The sequence below is a fragment of the Lepidochelys olivacea genome, assembly GCF_965140295.1.
Source record: "Lepidochelys olivacea isolate rLepOli2 genome assembly, chromosome: 14".
Classification (NCBI taxonomy): Eukaryota; Metazoa; Chordata; order Testudines; family Cheloniidae; genus Lepidochelys; species Lepidochelys olivacea.
In genome coordinates, this window is record NC_140424.1 from 19,296,923 (window position 1) to 19,312,114 (window position 15,192).

At 45.0% G+C, this 15,192-nt stretch overlaps 1 protein-coding gene across 3 annotated transcripts in view; it reads right to left on the bottom strand.

Moving 5' to 3' along the window:
- Nucleotides 1-15,100, bottom strand: part of OGFOD3 (2-oxoglutarate and iron dependent oxygenase domain containing 3) — a 97,032-nt gene extending 81,932 nt beyond the window's left edge. For 2 of the 3 annotated variants that reach the window (XM_084646798.1, XM_084646799.1), the window contains exons 1-2: nucleotides 14,401-14,880; nucleotides 10,982-11,199 (exon numbers count right to left, since the gene is read on the bottom strand). In XM_084646798.1, coding sequence (XP_084502924.1) covers nucleotides 10,982-11,199; nucleotides 14,401-14,792 — 610 coding nt within the window. In that variant the 5' untranslated portion in view covers nucleotides 14,793-14,880. Of the gene's footprint in view, nucleotides 1-10,981; nucleotides 11,200-14,400; nucleotides 14,881-14,967 lie in introns of those variants that run through there. The other variant, XM_084646800.1, reaches the window with a different exon arrangement.
- Nucleotides 15,101-15,192: the final 92 nt, after the last annotated feature.

Here is a 15,192-nt window from a genome sequence, read left to right on the forward strand (position 1 = left end):
CAGCATAAACCTGCTCCATTAGCACCATGATGCATGCATTGGCAGGGCCCATGCTTTCAGAGAAATCTGTGTCCATGTCCTGATCACTCACGTGACCACGCTGACGTCACCTCCTCGCCCGGTATCGCTCTGCCAGGTTCTGGTGCTGCATATACTGCTGGATAATGCGTGTGGTGTTTAATGTGCTCCTAATTGCCAAAGTGAGCTGAGTGGCCTCCATGCTTGCCTTGGTATGGCGTCCGCACAGAAAAAAGGCGCGGAACGATTGTCTGCCATTGCTCTGATGGAGGGAGGGGCGACTGACGACATGGCTTACAGGGTTGGCTTACAGGGAATTAAAATCAATAAAGGGGGTGGATTTACATCAAGGAGTATTTCAGGCAGGACTTCACGGATGGTTCCAATAAGAAATGGTGCACGTAAGTAATTGTTCTTATTGGAACAAGCAGGTTGGTCTGGCCTCTGATTGATACATGGCTAGATTTACCTCGCTGCACCTTCTCTGTGAGTGACTGCAGTGTGACCCAGAGGAATGAGTCCCCTAGACCGGGGGAGGGGGTGGAGGGGGGGAAGCAAATGAGTACAAAACAAATCTGGTCTATTTCTTATTTTGATCCACTCCATCTATCTTTTACATCTTTGGCTGGCAGCAGATGGTGCAGAAGGACTGCAAGCCATCCACATCTCATGGTTGCTCGGCAGAAGATGGTACAATAGGACTGCTAGCCATTCTCATCTCTTGCCTGCCCGGCAGAAGACTGTACAATAGGACTGCTAGCAATCCGTATCACCTGCCTGCTCACCATAAGATGGTTCAATAGGACTGACTGCAGGACTAAAGAGAATGACCTGGTCAAGTCACTCCAAATTTAGTCCCTGCGCCCATGTCTGCCCAGGCGCTCCTGATCGATCTCACAGAGGCGACCAGGAGCACTTCGGACATGACGATGACAGCTACCAGTCCTACTGTACCATCTGCTGCCACAAAACAATGGGTTGCTGCTGCTGTGTAGCAATGCAGTACCATGTCTGCCAGCACCCAGGAGACATACGGTGACGGTTACCTGAGCGGGCTCCATGCTTGCCATGGTATGGTGTCTGCACAGGTAACTCAAAAAAAAAGGCGCGAAACGATTGTCTGCTGCTGCTTTCACAGAGGGAGGGAGGGAACGGGGGCCTGACAATATGTACCCAGAAGCACCCGCAACAATGTTTTAGCCCCATCAAGCACTGGGATCTCAACCCAGAATTCCAATGGGCAGGAGAGACTGCGGGAACTGTGGGATAGCTACCCACAGTGCAACACTCCGGAAGTCGACTCTAGCCTCGGTACTGTGGAAGCACTCCGCCGAGTTAATGCACTTAGAGCATTTTATGTGGGGACACACACAATCGACTATATAAAAACAATTTCTAAAAATCCGAGTTCTATAAATTCGACCTAATTTCGTAGTGTAGACATACCCTGAGATTAAGACTTCTTGTCAGAGAAGTTAGCCTTTGTTTAGAATGGTATGTGTCAGGTATAACTGTATCAGAAACACTGTACTTCATCCCTGTATGCATGAAATAAGAAGTGGGAAACATATAATGACTTCTCACTTCTTCCCAAGGGCAGAATTAAAGAAGGTAAAGATTACTGCTTGCATAATCGTCCTTGGAATGCAGAAAGATATTGGCTGACCTGGCCCCACATGCAGCATTTCAGCCGACAGGCAAGCAGGGTCAAAGAATACAAGATAATTCAGGGTCTGGCAGTTCTACACAAAGCCTTTCATCTCATGTCAACAGTTCAAATCCAGCCTTGGTCTGAAACAATTTACTATCCAATGACCTATGTGCAATGGGTTTGTCATTTCAGTGTAGTTTCTAGTCGATGACCATCCCAAATCACAACATACCACCACAATTAGCGCCGTAGAAATTATTATTTGTATTATCCTACGCCTAGGAGGATGGACCAGGACCCCACTGTACAAACGCAGAACAAAAAGATGGTCCCGCCCCAAGGAGTTTACAATTTAAGTAGTTCGCAGTCTCAACAGAAAGGCCAGGGACTGGATTGCCATGGGGAGCAAACTAGCCCCGTGCAAGTAAAGGGAGGGCCCACCAGTCCAACTCTCCTGGAAGAATGACGACTGCCACACAGGGCTGTGGAAGTGAACTATATTAAGATGGAGTGCATACCAGCTGAATCTTGCAACACCATTTAAGAGATCCAGCTTCAGGACTGACCTTAAGCAAGCCTGCAGTCAACCCCGTGCAAAGATCTTGGTGGTAAAGAGTTCTAAATATTCTTTGTGATCTAAGAAGCCAGCTCATGAAATGATAATGCAAGATGATACTAACCATCCCTTCCCTCCCAGCTGCATGGAAGTGTGGCAGAACGTCAGCAGGCAAGCAATGAAGGGTAGGGAGAGAAAGACAGACTCAACAATAGAACCATGGAGAAGAGGCAGGATGCATAATTCCCAGGCATTAGGTGCCCTAATTGCATTTATAAGAGTAACTGTCCAAGATGGCATCTCCATTGCCTGAAAAAGCACCAGAAAGGGTATAACTGGGACATTGAAGACTCCATCAGCTCTGCAATTTTATACTGCGTGCATGTGAACCAATTATTCAAGTAATTGCCCTTTGCTGCTATGTGAGACACAGAAGATAGGAGACCATGGGGATACAGCTTCAAATTACATGGCAAATAACCTTTAAAATCCACTTCTGCAGAATACAGCAATAATATAAAAATTAAAAAGAGAAGCCAGCACTACAAATCTTGTACACTCTTTATCTAGTAGTCCTTGAGGAATCACAGATGTCCAATTCAGAGTTGCTTCAGGGCAGGAATAACAACTAAAATGTACTGTAAGCCACAGAGTCCTTGAGACTTGGCATTTTATAGATTTTTTTTTTTTTTTTGCAGGGGCAGGGAGGGTAATTATAAAGCAATAGAAAAGCCTAGATCCACATATTTGCTGACATCTGCCAGTATGCTTACTGCTTGTCAACAGAGTTCTCTCAGACGATTATTTACTCACCAGAGCACAAAAAAGTGCGGGGGGAGGGGAGGAGATTGGGGGGGGAGAGGAAAGGCACTTCTAAAAAATCAGTTAATGCATCTATGCAATCCAACAACATCAGGCAAACTGTGAACAGCAGCAAGCAAGAACAGATGACCACAAGGCAATGGGAATGAGAGGTGACTGGCACAGCAAAAAGGCATTACAAAACTCCTCTCCTCACCTTGGTGAGAAATAGCTATATCTGTCAGCCTTCTGGCCCTGTTCCAAAGTCCAGCCGTTTCTCCAAGGCTTAGGGGAGAGAAAGAAGCAAGGAGGGATGCGATTGGTGGGCAGGGTGGGCTATTGTTTTCCTCCAATTGTTAATTTTTTATTACTATATTCTTGTTTGGGGATAAGAGGAGGCTGCTGGTTTTATGATTTGTTTCAAATATCTGTCAGAGGCACCTGAAGCCCTGAATAGTAGATTGCATGTATACACACACTGTTTCTTCCCCTCACTCACACACACAGTTTGCTCTCTCCAACGATCAATCAGATCAATCACAGACCTGTTTTTCCCCGAACAAACATCATCCTCATGGCTCAGTACTTCCTGCTTACCCTCATCAACCATCTCTCTCTGCATTGTCCAAAAAAAGATTTTTTTTCCTCTAAATCAATAAGAGTAAAAATTAAGCAGACGGGCCCAGTAACAAATCCCTATGAAAGAACATCTGACCGGATTACAAACCAGAATGATTAATAGTGTGCTCCATGAGTATTCAACAATATATCACCAAAATCTGCTGGACAATTCATACTCCAAGAAGCAAATAATCAATTATTTGGGAAGTGTCAGGGGAATTAGACTATAAGGACGGTCAGTGTGCTACTTTGCACTGCTCATAATGCAATGCCAGCAAAGAACCTTGCACTGCAGCAGGAATGTATCAAAGACCGTGCTTAGCTACTACACCAAAGGAATGGTCTGCATCAGTTTTCTCCCATTATCCCCATAGGTTAACAGGGAGAAAAACAGGATCCAAGACTATCACTAAGCGGAAAGTACAGTGTTTTGGATCAGAAGAGAATGTTCAATATGAACTACTAGGACCGAGCAGGTCATAAAGAGTACTCAGTAGTAATGCCAATCACAGGCATTCAAAAATCATAACTCAGGCCCCAAATAATCGCCAGTTTTTGTTTTTGTTTTTTAAAGAAATACATTGAGGCAAGTTTTCAAGATTTTCCCTGAAATCAGGAAGACTACAAACTTACCTTTTTTCTTTAAAAAATGCTGAAATTTTCACACAGTCACTTGACTCCAGGAGCTGAGGACTTTCAGAACACCAAATACTGCGAGACTTGTATATTTCCAACTCTCATGATTTTATCACATCAGGTCTGAGTGGGTGCCCTACAGCCTCAATTTGTAACAAACCTGTAAACCAAAACCCTTTTGACAAGATTTTTGTCTGCCCAGCGCCAAAAGACACAAGAATTCTATGTTGCTGTGTTTTTAAGAGGCAGCTAAAAAGGGACTGAATTTTGGTTCCCAGAACTGTTAGTGTAAACTACCAGGCACTTTATTTTTAACAGGCTGAACCACACAGAACCGTCACTGAATCTTTTTGCAACAATTACCACCAATAATACCTTGGATAATATCAGGTTTCAGAGTAGCAGCCATGTTAGTCTGTATCCGCAAAAAGAAAAGGAGTACTTGTGGCACCTTAGAGACTAACAAATGCATCCCATGAAGTGAGCAGTAGCTTACGAAAGCTTATGCTCAAATAAATTTGTTAGTCTCTAAGGTGTCACAAGTACTCCTTTTTTTTCTCTTGTATAATAGATGTTCCAAGTGGTAACTGTAGCTCCAATACACCAGTGGTGAAGGAAATAGAAGCCACAGGAAGATTGACTGAGCATGAAGCCTAGAAATTCAGGAAGTAGAACTTGATTGTTTCACTAGAGAACAGGATTGAAAGCCATAGGCCAAGGGGAAAAGATGGATCTTGAGTTGGGATTTTAAAGAGAGTCTGGAGGACAACTGATCACAGAAGAGCTAGGAGGCTTTTCCAGATGGCAAAAACTGCCTGAGGGCGAGGGGAGGCGGGGAGACCTTCCACCTACCATGGAGAGAATTAGTCTGGTACTGGAGGAGCAACGAAAACAATCTGCAGGTAAGAGGAGTTGAGATTCGAGAAACAGAGAGACAGAAGTTGGTGAATCAGGATTTAGCAAAACCACAGAATAGGAGATGACGACATGAATAAGAGCCTTGACAAAGGAGTGATCAAGACAGAGCTGGATGCAGAAGGTATTCTGAAGGTAACAAAGATTTACAAGCTTGGATGTAAGCAATATAAAGATATTTTAGGAGTAAGTCAATCAGCTAGGCCCTGACAGTAAGAGATGAACACAAGATGTAAATGTAGGCAGGAACAGAGGGTGGAGCTGGTTTGTTTGAAGATTATTTTAATCAATTAGAAAGGTCCCACTTCCGGACACAGATGCATTGTAAATGGTAACACTTAAAGACAGATTTTAAAATATACTGATATTTTCAACTTCTACCTCGCCCTCCCCTACTCCAGTTTCTGTTCTTTATTCTAACCAAATTCCTTTACTTCTGTTAGTTTTCCTAGAGAAAATTTTCATAGAAAGCTGGTTTCACCTTCACAATGAAATTAGAAATGGGGGAATAGTTTCACAGGGTTTCAAGTATCACTAGAGATATTGCATCCAGTTGATACAAAGACATTCAGTGACATACTATCAGCATCACAGCTTTAAAACTGCAAGCTGCATGTTCTCTCTGACATGGATCAAGAACAACATATCAAAATACTCAAAAAGTCAGAGAGACACGGCAATCACACAACCTATTCGGCATGTTGGAGGAAGATAGAATGTACTTAACACCATACAGTTAGTCAGACCTCCTACACCTTACTTTTTATCTGAAAAGCTACATGCCTGGGCACCATTCAGTGAAGAGGTTGTGGGTACTGGGGAATTCTCCCAGGAGCAAGAAGGTCATTCGTCACAAAGTTCAACTGATGCAACCCATCTCAGAGCAACATAGCAAGAGGGAAAGATGGCTAGGATGACATTCCTGTAACAAGAAAAGGAGTACTTGTGGCACCTTAGAGACTAACTAATTTATTTGAGCATAAGCTTTCGTGAGCTACAGCTCACTTCATCAGATGCATACTGTCCACAGTATGTCCTGTGGACATACTGTCCACAAAAGTACTGTCCACGAAAGCTTATGCTCAAATAAATTGGTTAGTCTAAGGTGCCACAAGTCCTCCTTTTCTTTTTGCGAATACAGACTAACACAGCTGTTACTCTGATTCCTGTAACAATACTTGCAGCCTAGTTGCTGGCTCTTCTGATACTACTGGTCACACACTTCCCGTCTGCCTTTCTGTATCCTCTCCTCTAACCTCTGGATGATGTCACATTGAAGTTACGACCTGGACCTGCTTCATCACTGACAGGGAGAAGTACCATTACAACACAGAAAGCAATCCACACAGACGGTTTATCAGTAGAACCATGACCACCACCATAACTTTAGAGTGAAAAGCACACTTTGAGGAGGCAGTATAAGAGAGGATTGCATGTATAATTTAGAATGCAGACCATAATTCCTATGATCATGATGCACCACATCTTCTTCCCTAAATACAGAAAGCCAGGAGCTCATCCTCTGACAATCAATGCTCTGAACTTCCGTATGAGGGATCTTCACTACCATTGAATGGTCAGGAATAAACTCTAAGCTGTGTGATGCCAATTACAATATCAATTGAAGCAGGCTGGAAGCACAATGCTTTAAAACCCATTATAATGGCTCAAAATCCAGTGCCGGAGGCCTTCTTGTGAGTTTCCTATTGTTGTCACACTGGATGCAGGGATTACCACCGCAAGCGCTGAAAACTCCAAGCTATGGTGTACTAGTCTGGATGCAGAAACTACATTAACAGAAACCTAGGCCAGCATCTGAATGTTCAACTTTATTTGAATCTTTACATGGATTTTAGGTGAACTTTGGAAAGTCGGCATAAAATATTTACTTGTTTGCAAGAACTTAAATCATTGTTAAAGGCAGCGATATTCAGCACATTTGTAGCCACTGATGACAGCAGATGACAGACCATTATGTTATTTGTATATACTTCATGAAATACAGCCTCAAATATTTAATAGCAACAGTTTCCTTAAGCTTTGGCTCCAATAATAAATAAAAACATAATTTAAAGCAAAAGCTAAGGAGTGAAATTATAGCCACCACTCTGCTTTTGCATTTTAAGACAGAGTGAAAAAACACAGTAGACTCATTTTTCAGAACCAGCACCTCCACACTCTCCATGTTTACCTCCAAATACCTCCAGCTTTCCCTGTGCCATTTCTCCAAAATCCCATCAAGACCAATACCTACTTCATTGTCTCTCTTTCAAATAGCCAAGGAGCAATGCAGAGACACTGTATACAGCCCATAGGAAAGATATACACTTTTCTGGACTATGCTTCAAGCAACACTTGTCGGCGGTGGAGTTCAAAAACAGCCAGGTTGTAGTTACCTATACAGGTTACTCCCTCAGATACAACGGATTACATCTTTGTGTTCTCCACTCATTATGGCAGAAAGAGGAAGTATAGTCCCTATCTGTAACTGACTGGTTTGAAACTATTTGGGAGGTTACAACCCTGGAAAAGTTAACTTATTGTGTCAAAGACAAATTCACTATTATGCACTATGAGCCACTTTTTTTGGGTCTGGTGCAAAAGAACTCCTAACTGGCTAAGTCCATAAGAAATGCTAACTTTTAAATAGATCTAAGAAAACATCTAGTGGCTTGCTGGTCGATATCCATATACTTTTAATGGTCATTGGATGTGTGTATGAGCGCTTTGGATAAGCAATGGCAAATAAGTGAATGCCTCATACAAGTAACGAACAACGGAACCAGTCAGATTTTGTTCCGTAATGAAACAAAAAAAGGGTGGAACAGGCTAGTTTTAATGTAAATAAAGAGCTAGCAATAGTGGTTTGCTCCATGTCTGGGCTTCTGAGTGGAGGCTAAGTGTTTGCAATTGCTGTTAGGCTATGATCAGAGTTCAGACAGTATCAAAACTGATCACTTTAACAAATGAGAAATTTTATTGATGGTTCTTCTGCTATATCTCAACATTGGATTAAAAGAACCTTTGGGTTCTTCTACAAGAAACTGTGTCAGGATTCCACAGGATGCTGCCAGGCTGAGAAACCCAAGAGGGCTGCAACCAGACTCAACACCAGAGTGCAATAATCTTCATCTTCTTAACTCTTCCCTGAATCTGCACTTCAAAAATGATAACAATTGACAGTTCTGTGCTCGGGGATTTTACATGCTGCTACTGCTGGCTCTGGATGGACTTATAATTCTATTTTGCTGCCTAATGACCCTCTTAAAAAATAATAAACTATTTTTTTTTTAAAATCAAGACCCAGAAGATACCCCTGACCAAGTCGGTGTCCTTTTTTAACAGCAAGGGCTGGGAGCATTTTGGAAACAAGCAGCTAAACCTAGAGAAGAGGGGGAGGGACATGGATGGAAATGCCCTTGCATCACTCAAACTCTTAAGACAAATGATGCTGATGAGCTGCAAGAGGGAACTCATCCAGTTTTCCTGAGCTGGAAGGATGGTGACCGCCGGGACAGGAGTGTAAAGATAAAAGCCATTGGAACATTGTAAATACTGCTGTTGAGGCATCAAACAGTGATGCAGGGAGGACCCAACTTCTGGCAAACAGCCAAAAGGAGCAGATGTTAGGCTGAAGCAGAATGAAACAGTTAAGGTATAAAGTACAGTTTCCAGCAAACTACTCAAAGCTCTGGAGCTGAATCCAACTTGGCAGCACACCTGGCTAAATGTAATCATCCTTTTTCTGAGTCACTAAGCTACCTGCAAACTACCTTTGGAATGACAGCAGCTTTCTGGCCTTGACACAGTGTAGCATGGAATATATTTCTTTAATCATCTCAACATCACCCCTTTGTGGAGACCAAGCAAAAGACAAGAGCTGACCAACCACAAAATTCAATACACATCACAACATAAATTGAATTATCTTGTTAATAAACCAGGTGTTTGGAAAAACATCAGATACCACAGGTGATTTCTTGAAAACATAGCATATAGGGCCAGATTTTTAAAAAGTAACAACTTACAGGTAAAAAAAAATAAAGTGTTATAGGTAAAGAGAGATATAGCATCTAATAGCCCAGAAACAAAGTGAAAGATTTGCTTTACCCAGTTTTAGAATGGCTCTAATGTAGTTCTAAAGCTACTCTCCCTTTATGTGATTGGCTCTGCACCTATAAAGACATCATCTGGGCTGAATAATTCAATCATAATACAACGCTAAATGTGTACAGAACTAGTCCATAGTGCAGGAGTATCTAGGGAGTGTCCTGGTCAGTGCTGCGAGGGGAAGCAGAACCCTGGCAATTTTTCTTTCTACCTCACGGTTAAATGTAACAGCTGACTAGATTACCTAGACACCAGAATTAAATACAAACTCAAGGGCAGATTAAGCCCCCAGGCTGAGAAGCTCCTCTGACAGGTGGATTGGGGGGGGGGAAGGGAAGAGGAATTGCTGGCCAGCAAAAAATAATCAGATGAATAAAAATAATTTGAGTCCAGCTCACTCACAGTTATTGGGCTTGAAGCAAAAATGACTGCATTAAATTCTCTACCCTGCATTATGCAGAAGGCCAGACTAAATGATCATAATGGCCCCTTTTAGTGATGAGATCTATGCATTAGGAAAGTATTTTCACATATCCAGAGCCAAGAAGTTTCTCAACCCAGCAAGCTCCTCCAGTGGAGATCTACAATATAGTGTTTTCTTTGAACCTGGGGAGATGGAATAAATCCAAAAAAGAGCAGCACCTGCAGGTGTAATGGGCCACACCAACCATGCCAAAATTCCACTGCAACAGATGCTGTGGGAACTACATAGCCCCTGAGCGTGCATTATGTTTAGTTTGAGAGTCACAGGAATCATCTAATCTTGCCACAGTGGTTACATTTCAGATCAACAGTGTCCAGATTGGCACCTAAGTATTTAACACCAAGGGGAGATCAAAAGCTTATTCACACATCCTGGGAGTGCCGCTCAGAGCCTGAGCAGAAGACAGCCTACCCTCTGGGAGATTCCAGTATGAACTTTCCCCATTTCCCAAGGAATCCCAGAACTCATAAGTCACTGTGCTATATATACCACATACCCCAGAGGAGAGGGAAATCTCACTATCTCTAGAAGCTCCATCACCAGGAACCCAAAGTAACCATAAGTGGATGGGGAAATAGGTAGCTAGTTGAGAGAAAGCAGTCTCCAGAGCTGATCCTATTACCTGGAAGGGGATGTGTAACCAGAGACAGAACCCACATGCCTACTGCATTTGGCAGTGACAATAGCAAAGCTACGTTTTCATTATCAGTGACAACCTTGCAGGGGAAACTGGCTCTTAACTACAGTACTTAAAGCACATGATTCTGGAAACAACCTGTATCAGAAGTTGGTGCCTGTGTGATTACTATGTGCTCACAGTGCAGGCAGTACCCAGAATTAGTTCCATTATACACCCTGAATTGTATTTACAAACTCCCACCAGGGGAGTCAGCAGAGCAGGAAAAGGAATGAGAAATTGATTTAGCAGGGAGTTTAATTTCACACTGCCCTAATGAAGCAGTTTGGGGTGGGGAAGGTGAACGGAAAGACAGCAAAGTGCTTTTGGAACCAGAAGATCCTGGAGTGATATAAGAGACTTGAGCATTTGGGAAGTCAAGGAACATGTGAGTTATGATGAGGTACATGTTACAGAGAGAAGAGGTGGGTATTAGGGACTCCAGTGGAAATGAAGCCAGCCTGCTGTGGCACCAGAGGACTACCCTACCCCATGACACTCATGTACAAATACCTTCAAATCTTTTATGGCTGTCATAGTCCTCGGAGCAGGGCACCTCAATGAATCTGTCCTGCAGACTTTCGCTGAAATGAGCCAGAACCTCGGCGACCCCATCTTCGCTGACCAAGTAACTCCAGCTCAAAAGGCTAACGAGGACAGCAGAGGAGACTAGGAATGCGACTTTCAGCCACTTCCTCCGTGATTCTTGGTGGGCTCTGCTTTTCCTCACACTAAGAACAGAACACAGATAAATCCCTGTGTAAACAAGTAACAATCTTATACACCCTTCTGCGCTGCAGTGATTAGGAATCACCTTGGGAGCTAGCTCATCAGCTGGATGAACATTCCCAGCCTTGTATCAACAAGCCGTGATAAGTAGGGCCCTACCAAATTCACACCCATGAAAAATGCATCATGGACCGTGAAATCTGGTCTTTTGTGTGCTTTTACCCTATACTATACAGATTTCAAGGGGGAGAACAGTGTTTCTCAAATTTGGGGTCCTGACCCAAAAGGGAGTTGTGGAGGGATATCACGAAGTTATTTTGGGGGGGGTCATGGTATTGCCACCCTCACTTCTGCACTGCCTTCAGAGCTGGGCAGCCAGAGAGCAGCGGCTGTTGGCCAGGCACCCAGCTCTGAAGTCAGCGCCTCCCATAGCAGCAGCGCAGAAGGGTGGCAATACCATACCATGCCATGCCATCCTTACTTCTGTGCTGCTGATAGCGGCGGCTCTGCCTTCAGACCTAGGCTCCCAGCCAGCAGCTGCTGCTCTTCAGCTGCCCAGCTCTGAAGACAGCACTGCTGCCAGCAGCAACACAAAAGTAAGAGTAGCAGTACCGCAACCCCCACCCCCATAGCAACCCTGTAACAACACCACCACCCTGGACTCCTTTTTGGGTCAGGACCCCTACAATTGCAACACTGTGACACTTCAGATTTAAATAGCTGAAATCATGAAATTTATGATTTTTTAAAGCCTATGATTGTGAAATTGACCAAAATGAACCATGAATTTGGTATGGCCCTCGTGATAAGGGTGCAGATTCTTAACATAAGTACATGCGAGTATCTGGGCTCACGCCAGACTTGGAAGGATTATTAATTTTTCTTATTTGTTTTAATTCCATTCCTGATTTTTTTAAATAATTACTTTAAAGTCTCCCCTACCCCTCACCACCACCATTTCCATCAATCAGGGTCTGTTTCCAGAGGAACCAGCAGGAGTTACCAGAACTCTTGTAAATTGTAGATGCTCAGAGCTGCACATGGAGCTTTGTCATCCCTGATCCTTAAGACTTTAGGATCTAACACTCGCCTGAAGCCTGTTGTATGTTAACTTTAGAGGTGGGAAGGACTTAAAAATGTCCTGCAATATAATATAAATGCCATTTATTCCAGCAGCAGTGTTGCACGCCCCCACTAGCCAGATTTAGGGCCCAATTCTGCAGTCCTCGCAGAGGCAAAATTCCCCGCTTGCTTTGACAGGAGTTACTCGCATCTAAGGGCTGCATGATTCAGCCCTGCTAAAGGAGGAAACTCAGCACAAACAGATAAAAGTGTCCTTCTTATTCCTTTTTCTGGCTTCCAAAGAACAGGTGCATTACTTGTTCTCTTTCCCCTGCAAAACTGCCCAGGCATGCACCAGGATTTGCCATCACAGCCACCAGGAGGCCCTGCTAAAATGCAGAGCCAGAATAATGGAGCTCAGCTGTTTTTTAATCCTCTCTGCATTCCAATGGTTTAGGATTCCAAACCTAAATCCTCTCTAAATCACAATGAAACTCTAAAAATGGCAATTAATTTACCTTACTCTTAATAGGCAGAACTTGGCTTTCCAACAGGGACCTTGCCAAGAGGAAGACAAAAAATCCAGAAGAAAATAAATCCACTTAATGTATTTTTCCCCACACACACACATATATTTAAGATGCAGGAGGAAAAAAATGGAGCAGCTCCCTCCTTTCAGATCTGCCTCACCCCCATTTTACCTAGACACTTAGTTTTTATTGCTAACCAAGCAGGAACAGCAGAGTGCCATTTAAAGTAAGGGGGCATAGATATCCCCCACATTTGAACCTTCTCTTCCCCTCTCAGGCATTCCCCCCTACACCAGCAGCCTGACCCTCCTAGCCCATGAACCCTTACACCCACTCCCTACAAATTTGAGCGACTGGCACTGCAACACCCATACTTGAACAGGGTCACAGCACCACTCAGGTCTGGCCATTATCATAGAATCATAGAATATCAGGGTTGGAAGGGACCCCAGAAGGTCATCTAGTCCAACCCCCTGCTCGAAGCAGGACCAATTCCCAGTTAAATCATCCCAGCCAGGGCTTTGTCAAGCCTGACCTTAAAAACCTCTAAGGAAGGAGATTCCACCACTTCCCTAGGTAACCCATTCCAGTGTTTCACCACCCTCCTAGTGAAAAAGTTTTTCCTAATATCCAATCTAAACCTCCCCCACTACAACTTGAGACCATTACTCCTCGTTCTGTCATCTGCTACCATTGAGAACAGTCTAGAGCCATCCTCTTTGGAACCCCCTTTCAGGTAGTTGAAAGCAGCTATCAAATCCCCCCTCATTCTTCTCTTCTGCAGGCTAAACAATCCCAGCTCCCTCAGTCTCTCCTCATAAGTCAATTATGACATATGTCACGATGGTATTTGCTTATTTGCACATTTAACTATGCAACAGTGTTTTGAATGGAATAGCATGTACATAACATTATTGTCTATACATAACACTAAAAGCCAACCCCTCCCCCGCCGGTAATAGCTCACCTTACCTGATCACTCTTGTTACAGTGTGTATGGTAACACCCACTGTTTCATGTTCTCAGTGTATATAAAATCTCCCCACTGTATTTTCCACTACATGCATCTGATGAAGTGAGCTGTAGATCACGAAAGCTTATGCTCAAATAAATTTGTTAGTCTCTAAGGTGCCACAAGTACTCCTTTTCTTTTTGCAGATACACAGACTAAAACGGCTGGTACTCTGAAACCTAATAAAAACAGGTACAAATATCCAATGGATGGGGTGCTGCCTGTTCCTGACCTGTTATTTGGGGAACAGTACTTCTCTTGCAAAGCTTACTACAGGTAACAAACATTAGGTAAAGTCTCAATGAACCATCCAAACTCTTCACAAAGGTCAAGTTTCATACAATCAACTTTTAGTTTTGCCAACAATTTTGGATACAGGAATAAATTTCAGCTATCATGAAGATTCAGGGGTAGTATTACCGGTATTCTGAACACCTGTACAGCCTTCATGACCACAGCATGGCTTAGATCTGGGCTCCCCAATCTTTTCCCAGCGGGGCTCTTAAGAGAAAGACTGCCTCATGGACTTTCACCCACGAGGTAGGGTGATTAGGTCTGCAGGATGCAAGCCTGGGACACAGCTTCAAAGCCCTGCTCACCCTGTGTAATGGTGGGAAGTCACTTGGCCTCTCTGTGCCTCGGGTCCCCATCCCCAGCTCCCCGGGGTGTGCGGAGGAGCCAGGCACTGGGGAGTGGGAGGCTGCGTGGCGCGCGGGCACTCTGCTGATGGGGACCCCAACGTGCCAGGATGGGCAGCTCCCTTCGCAATGGTGCCAGCTCCCCAAGGGGACAAGCAGCGGGATGGGGCTGTTTTAATGCCGCATCTCCGCCGCCGGGGACGCGGCGCCCCGCACAGCAGCCCCCTGCAGAGCCGCCAGGCAGCGCGGGGCCTGGGTCCTGCTGGCGGAGCAGCCAGGCGGCGAGTGCCGGGAGCCTTCATCCCTCGCGGCTCCCTCCTGCCCGGGCCCTTCCCGTGATCGGGCTCCCGCATCCCGCCCGGGGCAAGTGGGGGCGGGGCGCGGAGCCCCAGCCACGCAGCGAGCGGCGCGAACGGGCATCGGGGCGAATCCCGGGGCTGAGGGGACGGCGCCCGGCGCCCGGCCCAGCAGGATCCGCCCCCTTGCGGGGAAACAGCCGGGCCCCCACACCCCCTCGCCGGCAGGTACCTGCTGAGGCGCCTCCGCTCCCCCCTGTCCGCACAGGTCCCCGCGCAGCCCCCGCCGATCTCGGCAGCCTTGGGCCCCGCCCGCCTCTGCGGAGCCATCGCGCTGCGGGCGCTGTCGCTACCCGGAGCCCCGGACTAACCGCCCGCACGAGGAGACCGGAGCGATGCGCTCAAGCAGCCACTGCTGAGGCTGGAGGACAGGGCAGAGCAATCCAGACCAGAGACA